Here is a 26,786-nt window from a genome sequence, read left to right on the forward strand (position 1 = left end):
CCAGGGGGTGAAAAACATAAAAAAAACTCTGTTACTCACCTCCCGGCTCCTACACTGTTGGCCTCTGAAGTAGTCCATCTTCAATGACGTCAGATGCAGACCGGGGTCATGGAGAAGTAAGTAACAGTGTTTTTTATGTTTCTTACCTCTCCCGGGCCTCCGATCATTATAATCGGGGGTTCCAAAAGAACCCTGAGTATAATGAGAGCAGCGGTAGCGGCTGTCACTGGGCCCCTAATGTCCCCTAATGTCCTGGGCCCTGTGGCAGCTGCTTAGTGTTATATAACTTATAACTTACCATTGCACTGCAGACTCTTGACACTTCTTTTGGATCATGTAGAAGAGACAGATGGACCAATTTTTGCCTTTCCAGAATGGTTAAACAAGTTTGCAAAATGTCATCTTCAAACTATATAGAAAAAAAGGAACAATAAACTAACAAAAATATACCTTTTTGACCAGGTCTGACCTGCTTTTTCAATCGATATTAGGGTTGAGCGATCGGGTTTGGAAAAGATCGGCGATCAAGCAAATTTCACGATCGCGATTGGCTGGAAAATGATAGGAAATCGGATTTTAAAATCTATCCTGAAATCTCAAGATCGGCTCAACCCTAATCAATATTGGTATTATTTATTAGCTTAGTAGTGATATTGTGTTATTGAGATTTTTAGTTTTTTTCTATATTTTTCCTGTCTTTGTGTAATTCCATAGAATGGCCAAAGAATATCACACATCGACAAATTCCACCTGTGGTGTTGCTTTCAGGCCATACATATAGGCTAAGGCCCCACATTGCAGATATGCAGTTTTATTTGCTGCCTTTTTTTTGGTTTTTTTTAAGTCAAAGTTTTATTTACCACAACGTTTTAGATTTTTTTAAAAAAAAATTCTAGAAAATAAACAATGACATTTCCTGTTATTATACCCCATTCATACCTGACCACATGCAGAAGTTGTCAGAGAAAATATATTATAACCATTAGTGGCTTGCCTATACCAAAGCTTTTATTGACCTCATGTTTCCAGTTTATGATCTTGACCTTTTTTTAGGCTGTAGTGATGGCTTTGTGTTTTGCATCCCTATGGCCAATTGTAGACAACCATGCTGCAACTGGCCTGCCATGACTTAAGAGCATGGGCTGCACACATGAAAGCAGCCACGAAAGCATTGGCCGCAAAATAGGACAGGAATAGGACCTGTCCTATCTGATGCTGCCTGAACTGTAGCTAAAGTCACGGTCGTGTGTACAGGCCCATAGAAAACAATGGGTCAGTGTGCTCTCCAGGAAATACATGGACAGTACCCTGATCCACACCACGGTCGTCTGCAACTGTCAAACATCAAGAGATCTGTCTAGGATCTCTCCGCTCCTTTAGGGCCCGTTCCCATGATGTAACGCTGTGCTCATTCTGACACGCAAACACGTGTCAGAGTAAGCGCCTCAAAAAAGAATCCCATTGACTTCAATGGGTTCCGTCTTACACGTGCTACACGTTGAAATCAATGGGAGGCTTTTTACCCCATAGACTTCAATGTGTTACGCGCGTTAAAGGGAACCCATTGAAGTCAATGGAATTCTGTTTTGAAGCGCTCACTCTGACATGTGTTTACGTGTCAGAATGAGCGCCGCGTTACATCGTGAGAACTGGCCCTTACTTATTAACAGTAAACTCAAATGGCAGATTTCACAGCAATACTTATACAAAACCCACTGCAGAAACCTTCTTATCCTCAGCAGAAAGATTTACTACTTCCAGTCACTTCAATGGGAGATTTGGACAGAAGTTGCCTGAAGATTGGACATGACACTTTTTATGATTTATTCTGCTAGCAGAAAATTTGCACCTGTCTCCCATTGACATGTTTGAGAGGCCAAACCTTTGTGGCAGATTCCACCACAAAAATTCCACCATGTGCACTTACCTTAAAGTGAACCTATAATGTCCTCTGCTCCTTGAGCATGATATACATTTAGGCCAGGGGTCTCAAACTCGCGGCCCGTGGGCAGCATGCGGCCCCCCGAACAATTTTGTGCGGCCCGCACAAGCCTAGGGACGCCGGATCCAAGTTGAATCCGGACGTTTCACCATTTTGCCCACAGGCAGTTTTATATACTGCCGGAAAGCTGACAGTGCACTGAGTTCAGCGCACTGTCGGCTTTCCCGATGTGGGCCCAGTGTGAAGAGCTTACGGTCCGGTACCGTAGCTCTTCTATGGTCAGAAGAGCGTCTCTGACACTCAGTCAGATACGTCCTTCTTCACAGCACAGCCAATCGCGCTGTACAGAGAGCTGGGAGGAACTCCCCCCTCCCTCTGCTCGCAGTACTCGTCCATAGACGAGCATTATCAGGGAGGGAGGGGGGAGTTCCTCCCGGCTCTCACAGCACAGCGCGATTGGCTGTGCTGTGAAGAAGGACGTCTCTGACTGAGTGGCAGAAACTCCCTTCTGACCATAGAAGAGCTACGGTACCGGACCGTAAGCTCTTCACACCGGGCCCACATCGGGAAAGCCGACAGTGCACTGAACTCAGCGCACTGTCAGCTTTCCGGCAGTATATAGAACTGCCTGTGGGCAAAATGGTGGAAGGTCCTCTTTAAACATTGAGGTGGAATGAAGGGGCTCATGACACTGGGGGCAGACGAAGGGAGGGGGGAGAACGGCATGACACTGGGGCAGAAATGGAGGGACATGAATCTGGGGGCAGAGATGGGGGGGACATGAAACTGGGGGCAGAAATGGAGGGACATGAATCTGGGGGCAGAGATGGGGGGACATGAATCTGGGGCAGAGATGGGGGGACATGAATCTGGGGGCAGAGATGGGGGACATGAATCTGGGGCAGAGATGGGGGGACATAAATCTGGGGGCAGATGAAGGGTGTATATGTAACTGGGGGAAAGATGGAGGGGGGACATATAGTTTACGGGTGACTGTAGGAGGATTATACAGTGTGGGGGCACATGAAAAATGAATGGGCGGAGTCAACATAAAAGTGGGTGGAGCTAAATTTGCCGCGGTGCGGCCCGCCGACTGGCTGGGATCTTGCTCTGCGGCCCACATGCTGAGTTGAGTTTGAGACCCCTGATTTAGGCTGAGGCCCACTGTCAGGATACGGAGTCGCCGTGGTCTCCTTGCTGCGCGGCGTCTCCCTGGGAGACGTGTTAGGAGTTCTATTGGGTGTGCTTAGATCATTAAGGGTTAATCTTTTCCTTGCTCTCAGTCTCCATGCCATTAGCCATCAGGTGTGTTCTCTGCTGCTATTTAAACCCCACCCAGGCATGGATCCCTGCCAGCCATTCACTTTGGGTTTCCTGGTTCCCCTGCTCAGTCTGTTTCCCTGTCTGTTTGTATTCGATCTGTTCCTTGGTTATATACCCGGTTTGTATTTTTGACTATCCCTTGTCTTTTGATTCGGTACCTTTATTATATCTCCTGGCTTGACCTCTTGCTCGTCTGACCTCGCCTTCTCTTCTGTGTCTTGCTGGGACTTGTGGTCCTCCCTGGTTCCATGCTGTTTAGTCTTTTGTTTTGCATTGCAGTTACACTGTGCTTTCTGTTTAGGTGTGACCCCTGTGACTCCAGTCCCTAGGACTTTCAGGGCCTCCTCTTCCCTTATCCTAGCCGCCGGATAGAAGTGTAAGGAGTCGTGGTAGGCGCACTTCAATTAGGAAGTGCATTGGTCTGCCTCATCTCAGATATTACAGCATAGTTATAGCCGCAGGGCCTACGACCCCTTTTGTCATTAGTTGCACAGTGTTGCTTTCCCAGCTGTGTCACTTTGCATTGCCTGACCCTGACTCCAATCCTTACATAATGGTTGGCCCTTACCCTAGGCAGACCACCCGGCGGTTTAGTATGGATGCCGAACACTCCGTAACTGACCGACTGGACGAACTGTCAAGGCAGGTGCAGGGCATGGCTGGGTTAATTAACCAAGTCTCGCAGCGTCTGGAGGCTTTGCCTGATCCAGCATCAGCCGCTGCAGGTTCTTCTATTCAAACGCCAGTTCTTCCTATATTGAATACCCGTCAGGATCCTAAAATGCTCTTGCCTGACCGTTTTGACGGTAAACCAGACAGATTCCGAACATTTCGGGAATCTTGCCATTTATTTTTTCATTTTAATTTCCTTTCTTCTGAAGCAGAGCAGGTGGCGCTGGTGGTGTCCCTTCTACGAGGGTCTTTTGAAACATTAGGTCAGATTTATGATGACCCTAATAGAGTTGCCTTGGCCGAGTCCCATCTGTTGTCTATTCAGCAGGGAGTTAGAACTGCTGAGGACTATTCTACGGAGTTTCGCCAGTGGAGCTCACAGTCAGGGAGGACAGACAGACCTTTGTTAACCCTTTTTAGACAAGGCTTATCTGATTCTGTAAAAGATGCTCTAGTAAGTCATCCAGTCCCTGAAAATCTAGGAGACTTTATGTCCTTGGCTATTTCTATTGATAGGAGGCTTAGGGAAAGGCGTAGAGAGAAATTAAGCAAACCTGGGTCCTCAGCTAAATCCTGGTCTGTCCTTTCGGAACCTATACCTCCTTCTGCTGTTCCTACCTCTTGTTCTATTCCTGAAGAAGAACCAATGATATTGGGGTCCACATCCGCCTCCAGGAGAAAGTATCGCCTAGAAAACGCTCTGTGTCTGTATTGCGGCAAACCTGGACATATCCTGAGAAACTGTCCAACCAGACCTAAACCACCGCCGGGAAAACGCCAATGCCTGAGTGATTGCCGGGAGGGTCACTCAGGCCAGGGCCGGCGTCAGCGCACGGCATAGTCGGGCAAGTGCCGGGGCCCACAGAGCCTCTGGGGGCCCCCCGGCACTTGCCTGTCACAATTTCAGCTCATCGGCATCCATCCGCCGATGAGCTGGAATACATACGCAATGCAGGAGCTGTGACCTCAGCTCCTGCTTTAAAGCTCCGGCCCGGCTTGCGTGTGTAGGCGCGATGACGTCATCGCATCACGCCTACACACGCAAGCCGGTCCGGAGCTAAGCAGGAGCTGATCTCACAGCTCCTGCATCGCGTATGTGATTGGAGAGAGAGAGAGAACGGCATGAAACTGGGGACAGAGATGGAGGGGGCCCAATGAAACTGAAGGGGCAAATGAAGGGGAGGGGGAGAACGGCATGACACTGGGGCAGAGACGGGGGACATGAAACTGTGGGCAGATGAAGGGGGAGAACGTGATGAAACTGGGGACAGAGATGGAGGGGGGACATGAAACTGGGGGCAGAGGAAGGGTGTATATGAAACTGGGGGAGAGATGGAGGGGGGCATATAATTTACGGGTGACTGTAGGAGGATTATACTGTGTGGGAGCACATAATAAATGAATGAGAATGGGTGGAATCAACATAAAAGTGGGTGGAGCTAAATTTGCACATTTTGCCCCTCTTTCTACTCTTTAAAAGATTGGGAGGTATGGCGTTGGTGACGCCACACTCCTGCATGACGTCACTCGCTTCATCTGCAACGCACAGTGTCTCGACTCCCCCACCTCCTTTACAAGGGGGCCCACTGAGGCTCTGTCGCCCAAGGGCCCATAAAAACCTGGAGCCGGCCCTGACTCAGGCACACAGGTACCTCCTAATAATATTGAGAAATGTTTACTCCCTGCTATTCTTGTTAATGGTAATAAAACTTTTGCATGTCAGGCGATGGTGGATTCAGGTGCCGCCATGAACTTCATCCATGAAGTGGTGGCGCAAGCTCTAGGAATTGAATTAATTCCCTTGAAATACCCATTTCAGGTATCTGGAGCAGATCTAACCCCTTTGTCTGAAGGGAAAATCTTAGCCCGTACTGCTGAGGTGCAGTTTTTTGTTGGCAGTTTACATGTTGAAAAAGTGTCATTTTTTGTTATGAAAAGACTGGCTGCAGACGTTATTCTTGGTTTACCCTGGTTGCGTGTACATAATCCAGTGTTTGATTGGGAAACTTCGGAGTTGGTTAGATGGGGAGATTCCTGTACTTCTCATATTAATACTATTTGTACTATCAAAAATGATATCAAAATTCCGGAATTTATTACCGAGTTCAAAGACGTCTTTGACAAGCTCAGTGCGGAGGCCTTGCCTCCACATCGACCTTATGACTGCGCAATTGATTTGGTTCCTGGAGCTAAACTACCCAAAGGTCGCATTTTTAACCTTTCAGCTCCAGAACGCGAGTCCATGCACCAGTACATTAAAGAGAGCCTATCTAAAGGACATATCCGACCTTCAGTTTCTCTTGTGGGGGCGGGGTTTTTCTTTGTTGAAAAAAAAGATGGTGGCCTCCGACCTTGTATTGACTACAGGGAATTGAATAAAATTACAGTCAAAGACCAACATCCTCTGCCACTCATCCCGGATCTTTTTAACCAGGTGGTGGGGGCTCGATGGTTTTCTAAAATTGACCTCCGCGGAGCTTACAACTTGATTCGGATAAGAGACGGGGATGAGTGGAAAACCGCATTTAATACCCCTGAAGGTCATTTTGAATACCTAGTTATGCCTTTTGGTTTGAGCAATGCTCCGGCGGTATTTCAACGTTTTGTGAATGACATTTTTAGGGATCTGTTAGGTAGATATCTAGTAATTTATTTAGATGACATCCTCATATTCTCACCGGACTGGGAGTCACATCAGCAACATGTAAAAGAGGTTCTTCTTAGGCTACGTCAAAACCACCTCTGTGCTAAGTTATCCAAGTGTCAATTTGGAGTCCAGGAGATAGGTTTTTTGGGGTACATCCTTACTCCTGGTACCATTGGTATGGATCCCAGAAATGTATCTGCAGTACTTGAATGGGAGAAACCTACTACCTTAAAAGAAGTTCAAAGGTTTCTAGGTTTCGCCAACTATTACCGAAAATTTATCCAAAATTTTTCTTCTATTGTTAAACCTCTCACCGATTTGACCAAAAAGGGGGCGGATCCTGCCTCCTGGACACCAGAGACGGAGGTAGCGTTCGCCACCTTAAAACAACTTTTTACTTCTGCCCCAGTCCTGGTCCATCCTGATCCTGAATTGCCCTTTATTGTAGAGGCTGACGCTTCAGAAGTAGGTGTAGGAGCGGTCCTGTCTCAGGGCACTGAACCATTTACCAACCTCCAACCTATCGCCTACTTTTCCAGGAGGTTCTCCACTACCGAGGCCAATTATGATGTTGGCAATAGAGAGCTTCTGGCGATTAAGTGGGCCTTTGAAGAGTGGAGGCACTTCCTGGAGGGGGCCAGACATAAAATTACTGTACTAACTGACCACAAAAACGTATTATATTTAGACAAGGCAAAAAGATTAAATCCCCGTCAAGCCAGGTGGGCTCTATTTTTCACTAGGTTCCACTTTGTAATTACCTACCGTCCCGGCTCAAAGAATACTAAAGCAGATGCCTTGTCTAGAAGTTTTGGTCTTAGTGGTAGTTCTGATGGGGAACCTGAAAATATACTTGCTCCTGGGGTGGTAGTGGCAGTTTTGACCTCGGATCTTGAAACCCATATTCTCAACACTCAGGATGCTGCCCCTAGTGCGCTACCACCAGGTAAATTGTTTGTCCCTAGCCACCTCCGCTTGGAGCTCTTAGAGGAGATCCACTCCTCTGTTCTGGCGGGTCATCCAGGCATTGCTGGTACTGGGAATCTGTTATCACAAACGTATTGGTGGCCATCTTGGCAACGAGATGTTAAAAATTTTGTTCATTCTTGCGAGACCTGTGCCAGATCTAAGGTGCCCCATGAACTTCCAGTGGGTCTTTTACATCCACTCCCGCTACCCAATAGACCCTGGTCACACATCTCCATGGATTTTATTACTGATCTCCCTTCCTCTAAAGGTAAATCGGTAATTTGGGTTGTAGTAGATCGTTTTTCTAAGATGTCCCACTTTGTTGCCTTGAAAAAATTGCCTTCAGCTAAATTGTTGGCCTGGTTGTTTATCCACCACATTTTACGTCTGCATGGTATTCCTTCAAATGTGGTGTCGGACAGGGGCGTACAGTTTGTGTCCAGGTTTTGGAAAGCCTTTTGTAACAGGTTGGGAGTCTTGCTTTCTTTTTCTCAGCCTTTCACCCAGAGACTAACGGTCAAACAGAGAGGTTGAATCAATCTTTGGAACAGTATTTGAGGTGCTTTGTGTCTGATTGCCAAGATAAATGGAGTGAATATTTGCCCATGGCTGAATTTGCACTAAATAATCATGTCAACTCCTCGACTCGGTCGTCTCCTTTCCACATTAACTATGGTTTTCACCCCAGATTCTCCTCAGGAACAGGCAATGAATTCGCCTTTTCCTCAGTAGAGGACGTTGCTAAATCTCTCTGTACTGTATGGGCTGAAAGCCTGGCATCGCTGAGAAAAGCCCAGGCTAATCAAGTCAATTTCGCCAACAGAAAGCGCCGCCCTGGACCTGACTTTGTGGTGGGTGACAAGGTCTGGTTATCCACTAAAAATCTCCAACTTCGTGTTCCATCTACTAAATTTGCCCCGCGTTTTATTGGTCCATATCCCATTTCTGAAATAATCAACCCTGTGTCATTCAAATTATCACTTCCTAGGTCCCTCCATATTCACCCAGTTTTTCATAAGTCCCTACTCAAAAAGTATGTTCCGGCAATGGTCACTCGTTCCCCACCCGAACCAGTGATTGTTCAGGGGGAACTAGAGTATGAGGTGGAACGGGTCATTGATTCACGCAGAGTGCGGAATTCCCTTCAGTTCCTCATACATTGGAAGGGGTATGGACCAGAGGAGCGTGTTTGGGTGGCAGCCAGAGACCTTCACGCTCCTAGATTGGTGGAGAAGTTTTACCGTTCTTACCCTACTAAGCCAGGGGGTCCTCTTGAGGGTCCGGAGGCCCCTCCTCAAAGGGGGGGTACTGTCAGGATACGGAGTCGCCGCGGTCTCCTTGCTGCGCGGCGTCTCCCTGGGAGACGTGTTAGGAGTTCTATTGGGTGTGCTTAGGTCATTAAGGGTTAATCTTTTCGTTGCTCTCAGTCTCCATGTCATTAGCCATCAGGTGTGTTCTCTGCTGCTATTTAAACCCCACCCAGGCATAGATTCCTGCCAGCCATTCACTTTGGGTTTCCTGGTCCCCCTGCTCAGTCTGTTTCCCTGTCTGTTTGTATTCGATCTGTTCCTTGGTTATATACCCGGTTTGTATTTTTGGCTATCCCTTGTCTTTTGATTTGGTACCTTTATTATATCTCCTGGCTTGACCTCTTGCTCGCCTTCTCTTCTGTGTCTTGCTGGGACTTGTGGTCCTCCCTGGTTCCATGCTGTTTAGTCTTTTGTTTTGCATTGCATTTACACTGTGCTTTCTGTTTAGGTGTGACCCCTTGACTCCAGTCCCTAGGACTTTCAGGGCCTCCTCTTCCCTTATCCTAGCCGCCGGGATAGAAGCGTAAGGAGTCGTGGTAGGCGCACTTCAATTAGGAAGTGCATTGGTCTGCCTCATCTCAGATATTACAGCATAGTTATAGCTGCAGGGCCTACGACCCCTTTTGTCATTAGTTGCACAGTGTTGCTTTCCCAGCTGTGTCACTTTGCACTGCCTGACCCTGACTCCAATCCTTACACCCACATTGCACATTTTGCTGTGGTTTCCTAGCCAAAGCCAGGAGTGGATTCAGCAAAAGGTAGAAGTATAAGAACTTCCTATATATTTCTCATTTTTGGCTTTGGCTCAAAAAAAATTAAAATAAATGCAAAATCTGCAACAAAAAAGCTGCCTTTCCACAATGTAGAGCCTCACCCTTAGACTGCTATTATTTTGCTAAATTCATGGTAATTTTATTTTTTTGGATGCAGTATATAGAAGTCAAGGGCAAAGAGAACATGGCAGGTTCTTTTTAATCTATGTCAAACATCTCCTTAAAAAACCTAAGGTGCAACTGGGCAACAAAAGAGACCATCCATGGAGGTAGGCGATGTAAAGAAGTGCAGTGCTATGGATGGGTCTGTGTGTGAAGGTGAGCAGACATAGCCAGGACATGATTACATGCATTTAACCTTCTATCTGACAAGTGGTGTAATTAAAGTCTTGTGGGCCACGCTGCAATCTTTTGTTCGGAGCCCCTACCTCATTCCTACAGAGAATTCTTGATAGTGATGGTTACGGATGCTAAGGAGTTTAATCAACCTTAGTATGGTTAGGGGGATCTGTGGGTCTCCTTGGTTTATGGGCCAGATGGAAGCTGCAATCTCAATACTGATGACAATGCTTATGGGCCCCATAAGGCTCCTGAGCCGCAGTGCGACTATACCCCAGTACGCCCCTGCACCTGACCATGGCATCTGAGAGGTTATATACATCTCACTTTTTGTTTGCAGTACCAAACAATTCCCTTGGGGCTAGATCCTGGGATCTGTTTGGTTTCCATGGTCGCTGGGATTCTTCTGAAGACTCCCAGGCCTGACAATACTATGTTTTTTTTGCCCGCCCCCAGTGCACCCACTTCCTCATTTGCATAACACATCAAAGTTGTTTTTCTCCAATTCTATCACTGAAATGTGCTCTGTAATATAGTGGTGACAGATAAATATGCTTGGAGGAGGTGGTAGACTCACTATAATATCACAAATATAACATTTTCTATGCTTTATTACTTTACCTGCCCCAAGTTCCATCCATCTGCACCAACACTATTTTCTGATCCAAAATATATAATGGTGCTGTCACTTAGGACGTATTCCACTCTTTCTACTTCCTCTTTCAGATATACATCATCTTCTGAAAAGATAAATATATCAAGTTCTTAGATATCATATGAAAGCATATTAAGGTAATTCAATTAAAGGACATATATAGTATTTTTGCAACTTAAAAAAAATCTTGACTTTTGCATATACAGCTCCTTTGCTGTCATATGTGGTTCCATGGTTACAGATTCTAAACAACCACAGTGTAGTCTGTAGTCTGCAGACCCAACATCTAATACTGTAGTTTAGCAAGACTAAAGAGATAATGTCCCTTATTATATAGAGAATCTAAAAAACCCCACAAAGGTGGCGCCATGAACAGGTCCTTCTTTGTCACTTACTTCGTACCCAGAATTCGTGGCAGGGCTTGTATAGTCCAATAAGTCCTTGTAACTTCTTCGCCTAATGAGAGTCATTACTAGAGATGAGCGAACAGTAAAATGTTCGAGGTTCGATATTCGTTTCGAGTAACCCCTCAATATTTGACTACTCGAATCGAATATCGAACCCTATTATAGTCTATGGGGGGGAAATGCTCGTTTCAGGGGTAGGCAACGTTCGATCAAATTATACTTACCAAGTCCACGAGTGAGGGTCGGGCTGGATCCTCTGAGAAGTCTTCTCCGTGCAGAGTCCCCGCGGCGTCTTTCGGCTGTGAATTCACTCTGCCAGGCATCGGGCCTGGGCAGAGCCGACTGCGCATGTCCGCACTACAAGCGGGCATGTGCAGTCGGCTTTGACCAGGCCCGATGCCTGGCAGAGAGAATTCAGAGCCAGAAGACTCCGTGGGGAAGCTGCACGGAGAAGACTTCTAAAGGTAGGAGAAGAACCAGCGTTGATTGGCCGACTGTATAGCATTCGGCCAATCAATGCTGGTTCTGCATCGAACTTTTCCATTCGAATAGCGAGTGGTACTCAATCGAGTATTTCGAATACTGTAATATTTGATCGAATACCTACTCGATCGAATACTACTCGCTCATCTCTAGTCATTACCCCTTCTTACCTATATCTCTCTCAGATATGGACAATACCCTACTCAGTACTGGATGAGAACATTTTCCTTTTGGAGGAGTTATTCTGGTTTGGCTATTATTCCCAGATTATGTCCTTAGGTTTCTTTAAAAACCAAGTAGTCATTGTTATCAGCCATACAGAAACTTGTACAAGAAACAGCATTTTGGGTAATGTCATGTACAGAGACTTATTTCCAAGACAGGTACTAGGGCAACTCATACAACAATGTGACAACGGGGAAGGAACCATCTTGTGAAGACTCTTATTGTACTATGGAAAGGTGGAGACCACATACAGTATATTTAAAGATGATGGCATTTTAAATGTTTTCTTTGAGGATTACTTTAAGAACACCTGACAGTGTCAATGGTCTCAACAATACTTGTAGTAAGTAAGATTCTAATGTGTCAAATGGAAACGCAAAATGACAACCAACAACAAGATGGAGGTCATCTCATAATTTTTGCTTGGGACCTGTAGCAATGATGTCAATGGTCTCAACAATACTTGCAGTGCCAAATTGTCTAATGTGTCAAATAGAAGCATAACATGAAGTCAACCAGCAACAAAATTGAGACTATAATTACAGAACTCGATAATAAGCCATCACTCCGCCAAAAGACCAAACATGAAGAACATGTATCGTAATGCGTATATATATATATACAGTATATATCATCAGGTGTTGAAACTCATTTGGGGTCAAATAGCAATAATAATACTTATCAAAGAGAAAACTGGCCTTACCAGGTGCCCAGGGATTGAAGAGTAGAATTAAATCTCCCATCACATGAGATGTGAACCCTTCAGAGAAGAGTTGGGCAGTCATTCTGTAGGATCCAATAATGGCATTGACCGGAGATGTGATGGTGACGTTTACAGTGCTTGACGTAAGGGAGTCAGCAACTGCAGACCAAGATTCATTGTTGGGTTTCTTTGTAGATAAGGAGAAATTTGAGCTAATTTTTTTCCCACTAGATGGTTTTCCTTAATAAAAGAAGGTGGTAATCCTATTATTATTGCAGACAAAGTGACCACATTTGGTTTTTGGTTTTGACAGTAATGATGAAATATACGGTACTAGTATTTTACCTGTTTCTACCACAAAGTCGATGGTGTCATTGGGTTCTGGTGGTCTGTTGAGTGTGAGGTTGATCTCAAAACTTTGTCCTCTTCTCAGTACAAGCCCCTTGGTACTGTAGTCAATTGTGTGATGTTTAATTTTGTTTTCTTTTAAATTCAGGTTTATATGTGTGAGATGGAGCGCACCTACAAATGTACGACACATTCAATTACCTGGAAAATTCTTAAAATCCTTGAATTTAATAATGACTTTCAAAGTTGTAGAAAATTTCAGATAGAGAAAAGCTATGGAATGCTTTGGAATGGTGATTCTGGGACCTCCATTCTTGTGGTTGGGGAAAAGTATCTTATATGTTTGTGGGAAAACCCTGTTAACCTCTATTCCCCATGACATAACTGTACGGCATGGTGATGACTAAGTTTCTGCATCACAACACACTTTGCAGACAGTTGGAGATGAGCGAACACTGTTCGGAACAGCCATTCCGAACAGCACACTCCCATAGAAATGAATGGACGTAGCCGGCACGCGGGGGGTTAAGCGACTGGCCGCCGGCAAAGTGTACGTGCCAGCTGCTTCCATTCATTTCTTTGGGAGCGTGCTGTTCGGAACGGCTGATCCGAACAGTGTTCGCTCATCTCTAGACAGTATCTGGGAGGCAGGAGATAAGAGCTTCCATGTTCTCCCTGTGTTTGTGTGAAATTCCTCCCACATTCCAAAGACATACTGATCGAGAATTTAGAAGCTGAGCCATAATAATTGTAAAGCGCTGCGGAATATGATGGCGCTATACAAGCAAGCAATTAGATCTGCTTTTTCCTCTACTTCAAAGGAGTTGGTGTCCAATGATTTGCAGACCATTTGTTGAGAAGTTTAAAGTTTTAATGTTTAAAGGGCTTTTCTGAATACAAAGAGCAATTGCTTCCAGATAGCTGACTTTGCCTGGTCTGGCCAGTCATTTCCAATGCAGTAGCCACAAAGAAATGAAACCTGCTCTACAAGCAATATACTGCTATGCCAGTTTGACCACTTTTTGTCTATTTTTTTGGCATCTAAACATTGATTTATTCTATTTAATGTTATCATAACCCCTAACTGAGGAATACTCACTAGCCATGATGCGGGTATGCCGCTATCCTTCCACTGCGGGGTTTGAGGCTATCCTTCCACTGCTGAGTCTGTGACTATCCTTCCACTGCCGAGTCTGCGGCTATCCTTCCACTGCGGGGTTTGTGGCTATCCTTCCACTGCGGGGTCTGCCGCTATCCTTCCACTGCGGGGTCTGCCGCTATCCTTCCACTGTAGGGTTTGTGACTATCCTTCCAATGCAGGCTTTGTGACTATACTTGCATTTAAAAGAATTATAAAAGTTACCACTATTTATCTAAAACCAAAAATGTTGTGAAATAGTTGGGAGTGGTTTTGTGTTTTGTGCCTGCGTTTACACCATACATGTGCAATTTCCTTAGCATTACTTCTTATAAAGAGGAAGTATTAACGGTAACGCTAAAGATTATTTAGCAAACTCCTGTGCATGTCAATCAATAGTAATAGAATATAGTGAATAATATTGGCAATGCAAATGTTTGAAATCCCCCCCAACATCCCAGGTGGCTCTGTATTCCAGAACTGCATTGAGCTAAGGCCCCACAAAGCAAATCACTGCAAAAAAAAGGTGCGGAAAAGACCACAGCGGAAACGCATTGGGTTTTTATGGAGCTTTTTTCACAGACAGTCTTCAGAGTTTTCTTTTGCTGACTTTTCTTATATTTGTACAGATTGAAATAGGAAAAATACTCTTACGAAAAATACAGGGTGTTCGGAATAGTCTGCCACAGTTAAAATGCTGTGTTTTAGCAACATGAGGCCTCGGCCTTAAAGAAGAATTTTATAGGATTAGAAAAATATGGCTGCTTCTTTCTCATGGGCTGTGTCAGGTACCGCAGCTGATGTCAGACAGCGTGATCTGTAATACGGGGGCACCTCAAGGTACAGTCCTTGCTCCTTCAAGCTATACACTGCAGATTTTAGGTGCAACTCATGTAGCTACTTATAGAAGTACTCCAATGACTCTGCAATATTAGGCGAAGATGACAGGGAGTACAGAGAATTGAACCGGAATTTTGTGGAATTGTGCCAGTGGAACCACCTTAGGATTAATGCTGGGAAGACCAGGGAGATGGTGCTGGACTTTAACAAGTGCAGTTATCCTCCAAAACCAGTGTAAATCCAGGGGACAGGCATTGAGATAGTTAACACCTATAAGCACCTGGGTGTGCTCCTCAATAATAAGCTGGACTGGGCTGATCACCTGGAGGCGCTGCACAGAAAGGCTCACAGCAGACTCTACCTGCTCGGGAGGCTGAGGGCCTTTGAAGTCCAGGGGGCACTTCTTCGGGCCTTTTTCAACTCTGTAGTGGCATCAGCCATCTTCTTTGGAGTGGCCTGCTGGGGGGGAGTAGCATACCAGCTAGGGATAGGAATAGACTCCACAGGCTGATTAGAAGGGCCTGCTCTGTCCTGGGGAGCTCCCGGACCCAGTACAGGTGGTGGGTGACAGAAGGATACAGTCCGTGGTGAGCTCCATGCTGGAGAATAACTCCCATCCCATGTACGAGACCATGACAGCACTCGGCAGTACTTTAAGTGACCGTACTGTAAGTTCATCCTAAGTGTGAGAAGGAGCGCTATTGAAAATCTATCCTCCCCGCTCCGGTTAGGCTGTACAAACAACACCGAGCTAAGCGGAGATCATTCCATACAGAGAACTGAAAGATCCTGAAGTTGTGATATCTCTTCTACTACTCTTCTACTTTTTTTAACTTTACTTTTTTTTTTTTTTTATCTGTACCTACTGTCTCCGCAATGCCTCTCCCTTGAAGCTTTTGTATTTGTATATTCTATTCTATTCGCTGCTGTAACACACTGAATTACCCCATGGTGGGGCTACACGTGTAAAAAGATGTCATTGAAGTCAATGGGAGTCTTATTTTTACACGTGTATTCTTTACATGAGTATTGTGCCAAAATGAGCGCGTGTTTACTCCGTGTGAGTGGACCATCACTTTTATTTTCATTAGGTATGTTTTTTTTCATACCAAGCTTTTTCTTTCCCTGTATATGTATGATATATAGAGAAATCTCTCTATATGCCAGTATATTGTATGCTTAGAAAATATTAGAGATGAGCGAGTACTATTCGAAACTCCCGTTTCGAATAGCACACACCCATAGGAATGAATGGACGCAGTCGGCACGCAGACTTTGCCAGCGGACGCTTAACCCTCTGCGTGCCGCCTGCGTCCATTCATTCCTATGGGTGCGTGCTATTCGAAACGGCTCATCTCTAATGCCAATACAAAGTGATGTTGTAGTGAATACTACTGAGGCAGCATCTGGGTGAAAGTGACTATTCATGGGATGAGGGGGCCTGAAAACTGGGAGACTCCTGGGTGTGTTGACCTGTCTGCCCATAAGGCTCACCACTACATAGATAGTATAGTGTTGTATGTGTGACACTAACCTTACTGTAGTTTAGTTCATCTAAGGATAAATTTGTTTGTGCAAGACATAAGACACCTTGAATTTCCTTCCTTTTTGATGTTTGCAATTACTTGTGTAATTCTTTTGCATGTGCCAAATATGTAAACAGGTCTATACTTTACATAATATCAGTTCTAAAGAAATTCTCTGCTGCAACCCTTAGGGTTCTTTCACACGATGTAATGCGGCGTTGATTCTGACACGTAAACTCGTGTCAGAGTCAGCACTGCAAAACACAATCCCATTGACTTCAATGGGTTCCATTTAGCGTGCATAACACATTGAAATCAATGGGAGGCTTTTTAACCCACTGATTTCAATGTGTTATGCGCGCTAAACGGAACCCATTGAAGTCAATGGGATTGTGTTTTGCTGCACTGACTCTGACACGAGTTTACGTGTCAGAATCAACACCGCGTTACAGCTTGTGAACAGGCCCTTACAACGTGATCTATCCAAATGGGAGCAAGAAGATGTTACCTGGTTAGGGTGAATTAATATCCTCAAATTGGTGTCCTCCCTTGTTTTCTTCACCATTTGTAGACTATATTTCTTCACTTTCCGGACAGCTTTTTCAGGCTATCTGAACTATTTTTGAACCCTTGGTTCTCACTAGTGTTTAGGTTTTCATCGCTTAAAAAACTGTTACATGTGGAAACCCGCAGACTCCATAGACAATACTGGGGTCCACCCGCTTTCTGCCGAGCACGGCAGAGAGAAAAATGCTCCTTGTAGGAATTTTAAGCAGAATGGAGGACGGAGTCTTGTACCGAGACTCAAGCGCTGGTGTGAAACTAGCGTAAGTGCATCAGGTCTTCTAAACCTCCAAGACTTGCTTAGACGTGTTGATTAAGAGGTAACAGAGGAGAGGCTTCACTACCAGACTACAGTATTTCCTTTAGTACACGGCCTCTATCTAGAATATTAGATTATTCTTTATGCTCTAAACAATCCAAGTTCTGGGTCCAACTTCAACTCCATCAACAATGTCAGCTCTATCCTGGTCCCTGGCAACATCTGCTCAGAAGCATTGGTTTCAAAGCATATACTGTAACAAATAGCAAAAACCTGCGAAACGCAACTTCACAAGACTAAACTATTTGCGAGGAATGTCCTCCTGACCCATATAACAGATAATAGGGAATTCCCTTTGGGACTCCACACAGATTTTCTTGCACTGACCCTATAGGCAGACTGTGGCACAATCCACGAGATTCATTTTTCCAAATATTCATAGGCTTGTCCGTCTGTTTCATTTTGGGCCAAATTTGTGTGGCACATACTGGAAGAGCTATTATTCTCTAGGGTCTTTTCAGGAACCAAGAGGAAGCGCACGAAAATAATAGATCGCTCATACTCTCCTAACATCGCCACTCCCAAATTCTACCATGGCATTTGGTCTATCTTCGTAGCACTTTCCAGCTTCCTGGCTGCACCAGGAGATTGCCGAGGCATCATAATGTCATTGCAACCCACGGGAGCGCCGTGGGTCAATCACAATCCTCAGTGATCCCCTGGTAACCCATAACGTCACCCAGAAGAGGACCCCAAGGGAGCACAGGATCGGTAAGGCAAGGTGAGCGTAAGTGTTTGTTATGTTTCTGCATCTTTTTTCAGTTTCCACTTATACTCTGGAGTTTGAAGAGATCCCAGAGGATAATAGTGATTTGTGAGAGACAAACATTGGAGTTGAATCTGGCTTGATCTGAACCGCTTCTCTCATCTCTAGTTGTACTATACTGGAAACTATTATTCTAGATACAGTGCCACTCTTGTCCATAGACTATGGGTGGTATTGCAGTTCAACCACTTTAAAGCAACAACATGAAGAAAAACAAGGCAGAGCCTGAAAATCTCATTCACAGCCAAAGGGTCGGTCTTTGGTGGCAAATCCAGATGAAAGCACTTGTAGTTTTCTGTAGGCAAATCCTCATGTAATCCAGACTGTGTACATGTATGTTAAATATGAACCATGCCAGCATTAGCCTAGGACTATTTGTACCATAACACCATCAGTCCATACACACCTGTGGGTAGTTTAGTGATCCAAATAGCCCTGATAATTTTCGTGTAAGGGACACCACCATAAATATACAGTAGTATAGCGTTGTATATATGGCTCTATCATACTGTACTATTGTTCTTCTGTACCATTTTTTTGGTTTTGTTATCTAAGGATGAATGTGTTTCTGCAAAACATCTGACACCTTGAATTTCCTTCCTTCTTGATGTTTGAAGTTACTTGTGTAATTCTTTTGCACGTGTTACATACGTACATTGTTCTATATTTTACATAATATCACCAGTTCTAAAGAAATTCTCTGCTGCAATCCTTACAATGTAATTTGTCCAAATGGGAGCAAGAAGATGTTACCTGGTTAGGGGGAATTAATATCTTTAAAATATGGGAAACATGCAAATCTGTTTTCCAGGATGTAATTAAGAAAACAATGCCTCTGCGGGCTGCCCTCTAGGGACAGCCCCCTTAAACGTCATGCATGACTTTTTCAAGAAGCCTAATGCTATGATGCGAGGTTTAGCCAAACCAGTAAATCTATTCCACAAGGAACAGAGTCCCAGCTGTGGATAGCGCTGTTTCAATCTGTTGGATCTCATCAGCACAGCGTAGGGAAAACTGGTTTGGCTGAGATGAGAGACTTCTAGAGCAGGTTCTGGGGATAATATCACTCCTTAGATTTGCATGTTTCCCATAATCCGCAGGTGGAGCGAAAATGGCTTTGCAATTCTCCATACGCCTGCTCTCTCCTTAAGGAGTGATACTATTTTTAAAATAGTAAACCAACCCCTCGCCCACTCCTCTGTTGGTTGTGCACTTTATCTACTGTGTGTTTCTTGTCTTAGGTACAGAACTGCTCAATGACGGGCTGAGAAAGCAGAAAGTATGAGCAATCAGGGCCGGTGTGGGGGGAAGCAGATAAAGAAACCCATTGAAGTCAATGGGAGGCTTTTTTTTTCCAGCGCTGAAATTCCACACCAAACTCCTCACCATTTTCCTCTGTGTGAATGGATCTTTGTAACTCTATGTTGTCCTGCTCCTCTGATTTTCCTCCCAAACATATATAAATAAATTGACAGCAGGTGTTACCAATTGGGGGATGTCCCAGCACAGACTGACATTGTCCAATCAGTGATGATCTCATCTGTATGTGGACACAACCCTTTGACAAGTGTAATACAAGTTGTCAGCGATAACACAGACAGGTGGTAATGCCTATAGTCATGGTGGACAAGCACTAAGGCCAAGCTCAGGGCAAATTGTCTATTTTATCTGCCATTGGACATACTTCCTTTTTCACCATTATTGACTGTAATACATGGATGCCCAGGATTACCAAAGCTCTTTGTTCTAGATCATTGAGGGAATTCAGATGACCAACTAAGTGGCATCCATATGTACTAATAGGGCACATGGCAGGAGTTGTAATCATCAGGCAATGACCCTAGATTATTTATAGATTCTTTTCCAACTTTTAATAAAATTCTTCCCATTCAGAGCTGAGAAGACATGGGACATTGCCATACCCGGGTATTACTCATCATCCCATCTGCATAGGATACATTTTGGTAACTCGTGCTTGCTGCTCCAGAAGCAGAATATATCCTGCCGTAATCTCAGCCTATATTCTGCTGTGTCACATTTGGGGGATATATTTTCTCCATCACCACTTACCCCATTATCTGATGGCTTCCTGCTCATACAAGGAGCGATCTAGATAATACATGTATATTAGGGAGTTGTTCTGTCTGCAGAGCCTAGGTGTACAAATAGTGCACCTCTCCATGATATACAGCTCTGGAAAAAAATTAAGAGACCACTGCAAAATTTTCAATTTCTCATATTTTTCTCTTCATTGGTATATTTTTGAGTAAAATGTACATTGTTCTTTTATTATATAAACTACTGGATAGTCACAAGCCATCAGACAAAGAAGAACTGCTTAGTTTTGTGCCAGGAGTGGCATAAAGCACCCAAAAGCAGACTGGTGTAAAGTATTCCAAGATGCATGAAAGCCTCTACCTCCTCCTACATGTCATTAGAAACATGGACCAAGTCGTTATGCGATGCAGTCAACTCCGCAATTTTGTTCTCCAAATGTGAGGAACAGTCCCCAATGAGTGTTGTTCAGATTGCAAAGTCCCAACCAGGAATTTTAGCTCAGATTGAATGGCCAGTTTAAAGTCAGCAAATAGAGCCTTTATAGCAGCCTCAGATACAGGCCTTGGAGGAGTCACCTGGTTCTAGGACTAAGGGAGGGTTCACACGATGTCTTTTGGCTCATAATCTGGCACGTCTACACCGCGGGAGCTTTTGCGGGCCGTATACGCTCCCATTGATTTCAATGGGAGCCGGGATCGTATACGCGGCACTATTTTGTGGCCGTGATTTTGGACATGATAAATTTTATATTCTTAAGTGTTTCTCTGACTCATATAGCACCAACATATTCCTCAGTGCTTTACAGACATTGTCAGTCACTGTCTTATACACTCACCGGCCACTTTATTAGGTACACCATGCTAGTAACGGGTTGGACCCCCTTTTGCCTTCAGAACTGCCTCAATTCTTCGTGGCATAGATTCAACAAGGTGCTGGAAGCATTCCTCAGAGATTTTGGTCCATATTGACAAGATGGCATCACACAGTTGCTGCAGATTTGTCGGCTGCACATCCATGATGCGAATCTCCCGTTCCACCACATCCCAAAGATGCTCTATTGGATTGAGATCTGGTGACTGTGGAGGCCATTGGAGTACAGTGAACTCATTGTCATGTTCAAGAAACCAGTCTGAGATGATTCCAGCTTTATGACATGGCATTGCATTATCCTGCTGAAAGTAGCCATCAGATGTTGGGTACATTGTGGTCATAAAGGGATGGACATGGTCAGCAACAATACTCAGGTAGGCTTTGGCGTTGCAACGATGCTCAATTGGTACCAAGGGGCCCAAAGAGTGCCAAGAAAATATTCCCCACACCATGACACCACCACCACCAGCCTGAACCGTTGATACAAGGCAGGATGGATCCATGCTTTCATGTTGTTGACGCCAAATTCCTACCATCCGAATGTCGCAGCAGAAATCGAGACTCATCAGACCAGGCAACGTTTTTCCAATCTTCAATTGTCCAATTTCGATGAGCTTGTGCAAATTGTAGCCTCAGTTTCCTGTTCTTAGCTGAAAGGAGTGGCACCCGGTGTGGTCTTCTGCTGCTGTAGCCCATCTGCCTCAAAGTTGGACGTACTGTGCGTTCAGAGATGCTCTTCCGGCTACCTTGGTTGTAACGGGTGGCTATTTGAGTCACTGTTGCCTTTCTATCAGCTTGAACCAGTCTGGCCATTCTCCTCTGACCTCTGGCATCAACAACGCATTTCCGCCCACAGAACTGCCGCTCACTGGATGTTTTTTCTTTTTCGGACCATTCTCTGTAAACCCTAGAGATGGTTGTGTGTGAAAATCCCAGTAGATCAGCAGTTTCTGAAATACTCAGACCAGCCCTTCTGGCACCATCAACCATGCCACGTTCAAAGGCACTCAAATCACCTTTCTTCCCCATACTGATGCTCGATTTGAACTGCAGGAGATTGTCTTGACCATGTCTACATGCCTAAATGCACTGAGTTGCCGCCATGTGATTGGCTGATTAGAAATTAAGTGTTAACGAGCAGTTGGACAGGTGTACCTAATAAAGTGGCCGGTGAGTGTATATATTTATTGGAGATCAGTGAATCAAAGCTGCAGAAATGGAATTTGATCCGAATTGCAGCAAATCTTCAATTTGCCAAGAATCCAGATTTCTTCATGCTTCAATACATCAAATCACATTTTTTAATTAAATGGCGGCTGCATATGTTAGGACAAGGGGCAGGGTACTCTGGTAACGCGAGATCACCCATAATGCCAAGCGTCCGGCTAATCAGCAGCTAGCCGGCCCTGTGATGTCACAGCCCTATAAAAAACAACGGCCATTTTAGGTACAATCATTTCACATCGCTCTTACTGCAGGGACAGACATCAGCAGGAGCTAGGGACAATGTTAGAAAATGGATATAGAAGTTTAGCGACAGAGGATTGCAAGTGAAGGGAAAGTATAGGGAGGAGATCAAAGAAGAATTAGGGGTGATTGCCGCATCATTGACAGCAAAAATCTTAACACACATTGCAGCACTCACTGCCATTATACTGCTGCTCATTACTCATACCTATGTGTTTAAGGTGGAACACAACAAGCCTTTTACAGTGTAGTACAGGAAAAAAACAATGAATTATCATCCACTAATATCCGCAGTTATCTGTTCTAACACCTTTTTCAAGGCATTTATTATATGGGGCTTATTCACTGTTCATTCAAAGCATAACATTACACGCCATTTTTCAGTATTACTACTGCTACATCAACACTATGTCACCATGTCACTATGACGCCCTCTCCACTCTGTCCGGGGGGCTCTACTTGTATAAGCATATAGAACAATTTCTGTAGACATCTGTGTGAATCAGCAGACAACAGTGTCAAAGTAGTGCGCTCTTTCATGCTTCAGTAGTATCTTGAGACTCTGCATAGTTGTTTATACCTGGCACTAACATCAACGTGTAAGGCTGAGTTCACATTTGAGTTGTTTGGTCAGTTTTGGCCCCGTAACTGGCCAAATAAGTGAAGTGTATAGCAGTTCTAAGAGCAAAGCCTGTCATAATCACTCCCTGTATTGTTTGACTACCACAGCAGACTCCTTATGCATGGTACTACAAGGCACAGTGTTGTACACCACTAAACAGGATCTCTGCAGTCAGGAAATAGCTGTGGTTCAATGATATTCACTGCAAATTAATTTGGATAGAATCTAATTTTTTTGTGAAATCTGGCAAAGCCGCAGAATTGAATGTTTCAAAACCTCTCTCATCTCTAATATTTATATTATACAAGATCCTGGGACCGGACTGCATGTGGAAGGAAACCAGAATACTTTGAGGAAATTCATGCAAACATGGGGAGAGAATACAACTACTTTCAGATGTTTTCCTTGGTCACATATCAACCTAGGACTCCAGCACTACAAAAGACTACTAACTACTGAGCCACCATTACTATACCAATATTGTCATACCTGTTTACATTGTACAAGCTCCTGGGGCTGAGCTCACCCTATGTGCTAAGCACAAATTTTGTATACTCCCAGTCTTATGCATCCTTATGTATAAATATACTTATCCATGGACCTACTCTCTATTGCAGGGAGCCTGAGCCACAGATCCTAGACTTTCAGACCCAGCAATACAAGTTGTTCCCCCTATTAGCCACTGCCTATGCAATTCAGTTTGTGGGGGTCATACATGGGAAAGGCATACTATAGAATAACAAGGGACATCCAGCAAGGAAACCTGAACGAGCTTCCAGAGGTGAATAATGGCTGGTGAAGTGCTGTCATAGCAAGTATAATGTAGAACAGTCCACTAATACCATGTAACTATTATATCTTCTCACAGCTCCACGCCCTGTCTGCTGGGTTGAAAGCCTTTGCTACATGGGTTGCAAGTCATGGCATTGAAGAGTGCAGGATGTCATGTGGAAGGCATGGATACTCTCACTGCAGTGGAATCCCGGACATTTATGTGATACTTACAGCAGCATGTACCTATGAGGGGGACAACACGGTGCTGATGCTGCAGTAAGCCAGGTACAAGATTTGGAGCTCACCATTGGGTTCATAATGTTGCTGTGCCCATTCATGGGTGACACTTACACCACCATATGTTCCTATGCAGATTCCTGTTCAAAAGTTATACTAAAGCCTTGTTTGGAGAACGCCTGGTAGGAATAATCTTCTAGCTCAACGATGTGTCCCTGCAGAATCTGCAGGCTCAGACCCTGCCTTGGCGGCCCTTGGTGACAGACATTAAAGGGGTTATCCCATCACAAGGATCCTATCTATGCTGCTTGTTAATGTGGATTTAAGACTTTTCCTAAATACACTGCTTCAGCAAAACTGCTTTGTTTGTCCAATATCTTACTTTATTCAATTCATTGTTGACACAGCCCTTGACTTATCTGCTCAAAAGTCAAGTGATGTATCTGCTTGCTTTCAGGGGGGAGGGGCTAAGTGCACAGGAGCGAGCCTGTGTTTCTAGCTATTCCTGTGTCTACACCACATGTGACATAGATTCCTGCTCTCAGATAGGGGGGAGGAGCTGTTTGCATTTCTGAACTCATCTTCTGTTCTCCCATTTATCAGGTTAGCTAATTCAATTGTGTTCATTATGGCAGAGACAGGCAGTATTGTGCATATTGTGTTGTTTGAGGACCTTTGATGACATCACAGGCCCTTCAGCCGCCCCATAGGATCACGCTATGCGGTGGGCGGAGCTACATGCTAAATTGGGGGCAGAACTAAACGGCAGGTTGCATGAAACCCCGCCCACCAAATGACGCAAGAAACCAGGAAGAAAGAAGATTTTACAGCAGTGAAGACTGGTGAGTATGCGACGTGGGAATACCCCTTTAATGATCTGGGAAGTCTAGTGGAGGCGTACAAACAGCGGGCAGCTTGGTAAGTAACATGAGGGATGCATTTATTTATGAAGGTCAGTGCATTTATAACCAAAAAACTAAAACTTGTGAGACCTGGAGAAGTGCAAGTGGAATGTTATCTGATACATAACTGAAGAAACCATGCGATGGTCCAAAGAGTCTTGTGCTTCAGTCTTAGGAATTGGGGTATTCTCAGGTAATAGAAGACTTTAGTAGACCCCCATCAATCATAAGGCGTAGAGAACAGATACAAAGGGTTTTTGCTCAATCGCATTGCCACTCAGTTAAACACTTTGAACTGCCACTTGGCTTCCTTCTTTGCCCTTTTGCTCAGATTTGCCTTTTCGTTTGGCTTTCACCTTCACCTTGTTGTTCAGCTTTCCCCTTTGCCCTGTCTCTCTCTTTTACCCTCGCCTGTACACATACACAAACATTTTAATGGCCACCATGTAGTGTTTCAGCCACTAACTTACTCATACATATTTAGTCATCATAGTATTTTTGGTTTTGGCTTTTGAGAAGCCATGCTGCTTGGTCTTATACACCTATGATTGATCTTCTTATCGGATCATTATCTGTTACAATCTGTTTGCCGAGACCAGAGAGGGAGCGTAAAGATGACACTGGTTGTGTCACATGTTAGGCCAGGAACACTGTTTCACACAGTCCAATCCCTCCCCAGGGCCGGACAATGTCAAAGGGGGTCCTGCAATGCTACATGATGGAGGTGGTAATGGTCTTGTTACCCCCGAGGCACTCCTAGTTGGAGAGGGGGCCTCTCTATTCTGAGCCGGTGTGCGTTGTTCAGGAGGGCCCTGATGGAGATGCAGGCAATGACTCAGGGAATCCAGAGTTGCAGTGAACCAAGAAACTTTTTATTTCTAACCGGAACAGCTGGCAGAACCAGCAACTTTGCAGATGGGGGGGGGGGATGTTTGCAGTTCAAGCCCACTGCCTTGTTCATAGGAGGCAGCCCAGGAAGGCTACAGGTTCTAATATAAAAGTCCTCCACAATTCCTTCTCTCGTGCTACTCCCAATTTAGTAAGATGGGGTTTCTAAAAGGGCAAGGAGTCTCTGACAGGAATCTGAAAACTAGGCCCGATTGCATACCTCCTGCTGGTTCCTCCTTCTTGTATGGCTGACAAATGTCTCAGGGCTGAATGGGCCTTGGGCGATGAATAATCCTCCTATAGGCTGTGCTGGTGACAGTTGGGGTTCATTCTTGTCTCTCCCTCTACACAGGTCAGGCCTGCCATACCTTGAGTTGTGCAGGATGGATGTAAATTCTAGACTGAGACTTCAGCTGCCACCTAGAAGACTTAATCTCCCCGCCACCCCAAGTCAGCAGTTTGAACTGCAAAGGGGGGGAAAATAACATGGATGCATTACATATAACATTTTTTTTTATGTTTAACTATTGAGACTCTGGTCTTACATCAGCAGCTCGCACCATATCCACAGAGTTTTCATTAACAGCATCTTCTTTACAATTCCTACGATTCAGATCAGCCTGGACATTTTTGGATGCAGCCACAACTAGCCTAGAATACAAGAAAGGAAATAGTAAACATGCAGCATCCTGGAGTAGCTGCTATTTGCCTCTTGTTCCTCCAGGTTGTGTTGGTTTGTTTCATATGTTTTATGTTATATGATAGAGATGAACACCTTGGAGGCCTCAAAAACACATTCTTGAGGCAGGGTTATCATCCAAGAACAATAGATAACCAAATCACCAGAGCCACTAGAATACCAAGATCGGATTAATTAAAATACAATACCAAAAAGGAAAACAATCGGGTGCCCCTGGTGGTCACATATAACCCACACCTGGAGACGCTAAGACCTGCAAACTACATCCACTACTACAAAAAGACAACCATCTAAAATCCATATTTCCAGACCCCCCTCT

The 26,786-nt window shown here is 44.6% G+C and overlaps 1 protein-coding gene and 1 long non-coding RNA gene across 2 annotated transcripts in view; both read right to left on the reverse strand.

The window, feature by feature from the left end:
• The window catches only part of LOC142209141 (protein-glutamine gamma-glutamyltransferase 6-like), a 29,847-nt gene extending 15,945 nt beyond the window's left edge, over nt 1-13,902 (reverse strand). Inside the window, exons 1-5 of the mRNA XM_075278077.1 lie at nt 13,896-13,902; nt 12,794-12,970; nt 12,449-12,688; nt 10,597-10,715; nt 299-409 (exon numbers count right to left, since the gene is read on the reverse strand). Of these exons, the coding sequence (XP_075134178.1) occupies nt 299-409; nt 10,597-10,715; nt 12,449-12,688; nt 12,794-12,970; nt 13,896-13,902 (654 nt within the window). The remainder of the gene's footprint in view (nt 1-298; nt 410-10,596; nt 10,716-12,448; nt 12,689-12,793; nt 12,971-13,895) is intronic.
• LOC142208787 (uncharacterized) overlaps nt 1-26,786 on the reverse strand; it is a 532,067-nt gene that overhangs the window by 103,136 nt on the left and 402,145 nt on the right. The window lies entirely within an intron of this gene.

Source organism: Leptodactylus fuscus, chromosome 6, assembly GCF_031893055.1.
Source record: "Leptodactylus fuscus isolate aLepFus1 chromosome 6, aLepFus1.hap2, whole genome shotgun sequence".
NCBI lineage: Eukaryota > Metazoa > Chordata > Amphibia > Anura > Leptodactylidae > Leptodactylus > Leptodactylus fuscus.